Below are 7,878 nucleotides of genomic sequence, written 5' to 3' on the forward strand. Positions count from 1 at the left end.
TCATATGTGTTGCCCCACCGGGATGAGAGCAAAGCCTGCATTAGCTGAGTGGCCGTGGGCCTCCCCGATGCTGGGCGTCCAGTAGTAATGCTTCTTCAGGCCGTGGGAGACCTCTGCCAGGTGCACATGCCCGTCCACGGTGAAGGGCTCCACGTCAGTGTCCTCGGGCTTTAGATGGCCCATCTGAATTAACTCTGAATATGCCTAGCATTTTTTAAAAAAAAAACTATCACTGAGGAAGTAATTTACAGTGCTTAAAAATTCAAATTAAGTGCTAGTTTGTAGTTTAAAATTAATATTCTGAATAATAGTCCTGGATTTTAGTATTGTCCGAGTAATGTAGGTAGGTTTTTAGTCATTTAATTATACACAATGAAATAATGCCACAACAATTTCTAAGTCTTAATATAGTTTAGGTATGTTTCATCATATGTGACTCCTCTCTGTACTGCCAATGTGGGCCACGGATCCTATGGTCAACATTTTCAAGTCCCAACAGATGTTCTTAAACATCTGTTACATGTGGGCGGTGCAGCAAGACAGCAGTTGTACACACTCTGGAAAATCTGATGACAGCTAGGGGCAGAGAGGTACCTTGAGTTCATTTTTCCCCTGAAGCTACAGATTTAGGCAAAGACAAGACAATTCTGCATTATTAGATGCTGCCTGTTAATTATTTCTTCACTGCAAAATTTTCTCTGTACATCTACAGATCCTTGGTACCTATAGAAGGGTGTCACAGACATGTTGAACTGGTTGTCAATATAAAGATGAAAAATTAGATATTAAAAAATGCAAAGGGTAGTTTGCTTTCCCCTTTAGCCTGGTACTCACCTAAAGTTCCAAACTCAACTTGGCTCCTAGTGTGTAGAACTATTAAAAGGTTTGGATATTTTTCTCAAAGGTTTTTTATTTTTTATTATATATACATATATATATATATTTTTTTTTTTTTTTTTTTTGAGACAGAGTCTCAAGCTATCACCCTGGGCAAAGTGCCATGGCGTCACAGCTCCCAGCAACCTCAAACTTTGGGGCTTAATCAATTCTCTTGAGTCAACCTCCCAACAGGCGCCCACCATAATGCTCAGCTATTTTTGTTGTTGTTGCAGTTGTCATTGTTTTAGCTGGCCCAGGCCAAGTTTGAACCCACCAGCCTCGGTGTATGTTGGCTGGCACCCTACCCACTGAGCTACAGCACTGCCAAAGGGTTTTTATAGACAGTAGTGTACAGTTTATTAATTTTCTTAGTGGTAGAATTCTGGTTAACTTCTTTTGCAAATTTTTAGAATTTTAACGTCTACGTTTTCCTTCATCCCTTCCAAATGATAACTCTTTGTTATGCTTTTGGTTCATTTTGAGAGTAAAACCCAGAGCTCTCTAAATAAATAATATGCAAAATATCTTGATAGCTTGTACTATCTCCAAGTCCCTATTTTTGTATAACTATTAGAGAAGAGATCAGAAGTTTGTTTTCTTTTTTTTTTTTTTTTTGAGACAGTCTAACTATGTCATGCTGTAGTGTCACAGCTCACAGCAACCTCCAACTCTTGGGCTCAGGTGATTCTCTTGCCTCAGCCTCCCAAGTAGTGGAACTACAGGTGCCTGCCACAACGCCCGGCCATTTTTTTTGTTGCAGTTGTCATTGTCGTTTGGCAAGGCCAGCCTCAGTGTATGTTGCCGGCGCCCAGAGATTAGAAATTTTGCTATGTCAATTGTAGGGGTTTTTTTAGCTTTGGAAAAATTACACTGAACTACACTGAATTACACAGTATAATACTAATACGTGGTACTTTGTATCTTTTGTTATTTCAACCACAAAATTTTCTGGTAACTAATCTTTTGGAATTATGTTAAAAACTGTCAAAGGCTCAGCGCCTATAGCTCAACCGGCTAAGGCGCCAGCCACGTACACCTAAGGTGGCAGGTTCGAATCCCCAGCCCGGACCCGCCAAACAACAATGATGGCTGCAACCAAAAAATAGCCGGGCGTTGTGGTGGGCGCCTGTGGTCCCAGCTACTTGGGAGGCGGAGGCAGGAGACTCGCTTGAGCCCAGGAATTGGAGGTTGCTGTGAGCGTGACGCCACGGCACTCTGTCCAGGGGGACAGCTTGAGGCTCTGTCTCAAAAAAAAAAAACTGTCAAAACTGCAATGTCTCAGTAAACTTTCTAACCGTTACTAAGACACCTGTAAATAAAATCTGATGTTAAAGAGAAGATGCAAGAAAAGCCTTCAGTGAAGAAAGAAACTCACTACACACGTGGCCTCATCAAACTTGTTTCCCCAGATGTAGATGTTGGAGAACACGGGGTTTGTCCTCACGGCCGCTGACAGGGCGACCAGCCCTTCCCCCTCGATGTTGTTGCTCACCACGGACAGCCTGCGGGCAGGGGAGGGAGAGCCCTGAGGCCAGCAGCTCCACAGGACAGGAGTGCAGCAGTTACCAGCCGCTTTGTTACTGACGTTTTCTGGGTAAAGTCCTAGCATTACTCTTTAATTTGTTTAACTAGTGTAAAACCCAAGAAACTGAGCATTCTAACTGGATGCTTCACATGCCATGATAGGCCTACCTACATTTTGAAGAGTAGCTATCTACTCTTTTATATTATTCAGCAAATATTTGGCTAGACGCATGATAAAAATATATAGATACATTTTTCTGGATGAAAGTTGTCTAAGTAATACTTTCTTCTTTAATTCTTATTTTGAAGTCCTGACCATATTGAATGTTTCTGATTCTTCTCTTAGAATCCAGGATAAATAATGTAAGTAATGAGAATTTCTCATTAATTTTAAGGAGAAATCATAACTAGAATCAAACAGTCCAATTAGTAAAGGACATTACTTTTGAAAAAACAGAAACTGAAACGTTTACTGCCACTTAGTACTATTCTAGATCATAAGCTGGATTTTCATATCTCATCATAATCGTAAGAGTTAAGGGCTTTAAGGTTAGTATTTAAAATTTTAGGTTTTTCTGTGACTTTGATTAAATATGAAACCATACTAACGCTTTAAGACTTCTGTTGTGTGAAGTAAGGGTTTTGCTGAGATAGTCTGCACCCACGTTTTCTATTCTATTAAAAGAAAGATCAATCACTTCCAAGGTAGTATTGCTTTTCAGTACATTGGCCAAATACATCATTCCGTCACGAGTTATTTGATTGCTGGAAAAGGAAAAATATATTTGAAAATATGAAATATTGTTCTTGTCACAGAAACAAGATGCTTGAAAACTGTTAAACTATGCTTTCTATTTCATTAAAATTTACTTTAATCATTCAATTTCCAAGAAAGTTAATGAACATGCACCGTGAAATGTTGTTTTTTTTTCATTCTGGTATACACAACCAAATTCCCCACTCAAGTTATTAAGAGATAACAGTATAAATTAAATTAATAATATTACGGCTTAGGATAAGAGGTTGGCAACAATGGTTGCAATGTTAATCATGGTACCCCCGCCCATGACTCCTGACACAAATCGCGTTCTTGACTTGACGTCTGCACTGAGGAGCAGCGCACTCACCAGCTGACGTCCAGGTAGCGCAGGGCGCTGTTGAGACGCAGAGCCTCACACAGCTGCTGCATGCCGAAGCTCTTGATGCCGTGCTTGCACAAGTGCAGCTCAACGAGAACGTGATTTTCTTTCAACATGTGGCCAAGATGGACTGTGGACTCTTCCTAAAAATGAATTAAAGTCTTACTTCTAAAATATATTTTTGAACTAGTACATGTTACTCCAAATAAATGCTATTTTTTAAAAACGTTATGTTGGTTAAGACTGTTAGTATAGAATTTGCATTTGTTTGGCCCTATCTAAAAAAAAAATCATCTTCGTGACAAATGATATCTTTAGCTTCAGAGATAGGCGGCAGGCACTTGTAAAACACCATGACTCATGTCCTTAGGATAAAATGATTGTTTTTCTTCTCGGTAGATGCCCAGTAATAGGTTTGCAGGATCAAATGGGGGGTCTAGTTTGAGTTGAGGGTTCTCAATACTTCCTTCCAAAAAGGTTGTATTAGTTTGCAATCCCACCAGCAGAGTAAAAATGTTCCCTTCTGTCCACATCCATGCCAGCACCTGCAGCTTTGAGACTTTGTGATGTGGGCCCTTCTCACTGGAGTTAGGAGATATCTCAGGGTGGTTTTGATTTGCATTTCTCTGATGATTAGGGATGATGAGCACTTTTTAATATGATTGTTAGCCATTCGTCTGTCTTCTTTAGAGAAGGTTCTGTTCATCTCTCTTGCCCAATAATATAAGGGATTGTTGGCTCTTTTTGTTGTTGTTGATTAATTTGAGTTATTTGTGCCAGGTGCAGTGGTACACACCTGCAATCCTAGCACTCTGGGAGGCCAAGGCCAGTGGATTGCCGGAGCTCACCGGTTCCAGACCAGCCTTAGCCAGAGTGAGATCCCGTCTCTAAAAATAGCCTATAATCCTACCACTCTGGGAAGCCAAGGCAAGTTGATTGCTTGAGCTCATGAGTTTGAGACCAGCCTGAGCAAAAGCAAGACCCTGTCTCTACTAAAAACAGAAAAACTGAGGCAAGAGGATCGCTTGAGCCCAAGAGTTGGAGAGGTTGCTGTGACCTATGTATGACACCAGGACTTTCTACCCAGGGCAACAGCTTGAGACTCTGTCTCAAAAAAATAATAATAATAATTTGAGTTATCTGTAGATTCTAGTTATCAAGCTTTTGTATGATTCATAATATGTAAATATCTTTTCCCATTCTGAAGGTTGTCTTATTTACTTTGGTTATTATCTCCTTAGCTGTACAGAAGCTTTTCAGTTTAATTAAGTCCCATTTGTTTATTTTTATAGTTGCGATTACCACTGAAATCTCCTTCATAAAATCTTTCCCCAGGCCAATATCTTCAAGTGTTTTTCCTACACTTTCTTCAAGGATTCTTATTGCTTCATGCCTTATATTTAATTCTTTTATCCATCTTGAATCAATTTTTTGAACTAGACTGTTTACTGCAGTCTGTTACAATTGCCAAATTTGGAAACAACCTAAATGCCACCAATCCAGGAATAGGTTAACAAGCTGTGGTACATGTATACCATGGAACACTATTCAGCCACTAAAAAAGATGGAGACTTTGTATCTTTTGTATTAACCTGGATGAAGGTGGAACACATTCCTCTTAGTAAAGTGTCACCAGAATGGAAAAGCTAGAATCCAATGTACTCAATTCTAATATGAAGGCAGTAGATGAGCTAATTCAAGGTGGGGTGTAGAGGAATAAGGGGATGGGGAGAGAGGAGGAGGGAGGAGGATGGGGTCATGGCGTACAGCACACCTCTCAGGGGCGGGACACAATTATAAGAGGGCATTTACCTAACAACCACTATCAGTATAAACTAATGCTTTGTACCCTCGATGAATCCCAAACATAAAAATAAGTTAATTAAAAAGGTTTTTAAAAAACACCATGATGGATGTGAAGGAGTCTGCTTAATTTGGTTTTAAAAAAACAAGCATGCATTTCAGAAGGAAAATAATCAAAGCAGTCAGCCCCACCCTGCAATGCAGATGTAAACCACCTTCCGCCTTCCCTGTGTCCTGAGCTTTGATCCTGGACTCCATCCCTTTTTTTTTTTGATACAGTCTATGTCATTCTTGGTAGAGTGCCATGGCGTTACAGCTCACAGCAACCTCAAACTCTTGGGCTCAAGTGATTCTCTTGCCTCAGCCTCCCAAGTAGCTGGGAGTACAGGCACCCACAACAACACCTGGCTATCTTGTTGTAGTTGTCATTTTGTTTGGCAGGCCCAGGCTGGGTTCCAACCCACCAGCCTTGGTGCATGTGGCAGGCACCCTAACCACTGAGCTATGGGTGCCAAGCCCCAGTCTCCATTCTTGATGTTTAATAGACAAAACGCAAAGAAATGCAATTTACCAATCTTGATTTTATTTAAAAAATTAACCCTGTGATGTGTCTGATTCCTCCCTTTTATAATCATCCCAAATTCCTAATATGTGCGTTTTTAACAAAACCAAAGCATTATTTTGAAATGAATGGGCCAAAATTTTTCTTTTTTGAGTCAGAGTCTCACTTTTTTCACCCATAGGAGAGTGCCTGGAGTCACAGCTCACAGTAACCTCAAATTCTTAGGCTCAAACGATTCTCTTGCCTCACCTCTCAAGAAGCTGGGACTACAAGTGCCTGCCACAACGCCTGGCTATTTTTTTTTTTCTTTTTTAGTGACAGAGTCTCCCACTTATTCAGGCTGATCTCGAACCTGTGAGCTCAGGCAATCCACCTGCCCAAGCCTCCCTGAGTGCTAGGATTACAGGAGTGAGCCACCATGCCCAGCTGGGCCAAAATATTTTGTGCCAAGACATCCTCTTGCATGATTGCTGAATAGTATGTAATGAGTTTCATAGTGGCTGAAAATGATGAAGAACATGGAAAACTTCATATATTTTTTATTATGTAAAAGTACTTTGAGAAAAACTTTCAAAAGTTAAATGAAACCACATAGCAATAGCAGAAAACACACGAGCTTTATAAGAGAACTGTCCAGATGCTCGTTTACTAGCTGTATGACTTTGGGCAAATTATTTGACCCAGCTGAGTCTTGGCTCCCTTTTCTGTAAAGTAGGTAAATTATTAGATTGTGTTTTCCTTATAGAATTAAATCAATTCACAAACACCTAGTACAAAATATGTGTTCTATAGCTGATTGCAAAGCATTCAGTAACTGTTCACTATTCCACAATTCTGTATTTGATTTGCTGAAATTATTGCATTAACACTAAAAAGATTTATCCAAGGTAGATTTATCCATTCTACCCTAGAATGCTGTGTAGTCGAGGGTTGTAAAAAATGCAAACTGACCACTTGGGCGGGGGGGAGGGTGCCCGCTCAGTGCCCGGCACAGGACAGACTCAGCTCATCTCTGTTTGTGCCCGGACTGCAGTTGCAGGCTGAAAGCAGGATGAGAAAGTTCCTTATGGAAAACAGCTTTTACTGTCAGAAGTAGTCAAAGGGATTATACTCAGTCTCATACTCAGTCCAGAGTGGCCCCTGGCACTGGCACTTTCTCAAGCTCCCAAGATAATGCCAGTGAGTAAAAGTGGGACCCAACATCTCACCACTCTTTACTTTGTTACCCGTGTTTCTTCATAGTGAGAAGAGCAACCCCTCAAATGGAAGAGGTCTGCAGGCTCACATCTGGAAACAGTGGAGCAGCACAGAGGCCCTGGCCCACAACCTCGTAAGAGTGCATAGGACCCCCAGGGACAGACAGGCTAGTGCCGGGGGGGACAGAGAAACTGGAGCCTCACCGGGCCTGAGAAAGGCGCCCTGTGGGTCACACAGTATTCTCAGGTGGATTTGGGAATCACGGCACCACTCAACGTATTTCAAAGAGGAATTGTACTTATTACAACATTATTTCCATGGGGACGTCGTCCACGAAGAATTTTTTTGAGGCAGGGTCTCGCTATGTTGCTCAGCCACTGCACCCAGCCCTTACTTTTATTTGTAAATAGGAGGTTACAAGACAATTCTAAAAATGCAATATATTCCTAAACTTTACAGTAGTTTACAGTACAATTCTAAAAATGCAATATATTCCTAAACTTTAGGTACCTTAGTTTTATTATGCGTACATTAACTACCATCACTTTGAATACATACCTGCTCTCCATACAGTATGGGTCGGTTAAGGTTTATCCCCTTAATCGCTTGGTTTTGGGTTAGCACTGTAGCAAATGCTATCACACTTTGCATCCCCTAAAAACAGGTAAATTCATTAAGGAAACTGACAAAGTATATAAATTAATCTCCCTAAATAAAAACTTCAAGATTGGTTCAGCGCCTGTAGCTCAAGTGGCCAGGGTGCCAGCCACATAC

The 7,878-nt window shown here is 40.8% G+C and overlaps 1 protein-coding gene across 1 annotated transcript in view; it reads right to left on the reverse strand.

The window, feature by feature from the left end:
* LRRC34 (leucine rich repeat containing 34) overlaps window positions 1-7,878 on the reverse strand; it is a 35,841-nt gene continuing 27,963 nt past the window's right edge. Inside the window, exons 7-11 of the mRNA XM_023516017.1 lie at window positions 7,663-7,758; window positions 3,531-3,685; window positions 3,013-3,168; window positions 2,255-2,381; window positions 1-204 (exon numbers count right to left, since the gene is read on the reverse strand). Coding sequence (XP_023371785.1) covers window positions 1-204; window positions 2,255-2,381; window positions 3,013-3,168; window positions 3,531-3,685; window positions 7,663-7,758 — 738 coding nt within the window. The remainder of the gene's footprint in view (window positions 205-2,254; window positions 2,382-3,012; window positions 3,169-3,530; window positions 3,686-7,662; window positions 7,759-7,878) is intronic.

This window comes from Otolemur garnettii, unplaced genomic scaffold (assembly GCF_000181295.1).
Source record: "Otolemur garnettii isolate 467f Iridium unplaced genomic scaffold, OtoGar3 scaffold00084, whole genome shotgun sequence".
Classification (NCBI taxonomy): Eukaryota; Metazoa; Chordata; class Mammalia; order Primates; family Galagidae; genus Otolemur; species Otolemur garnettii.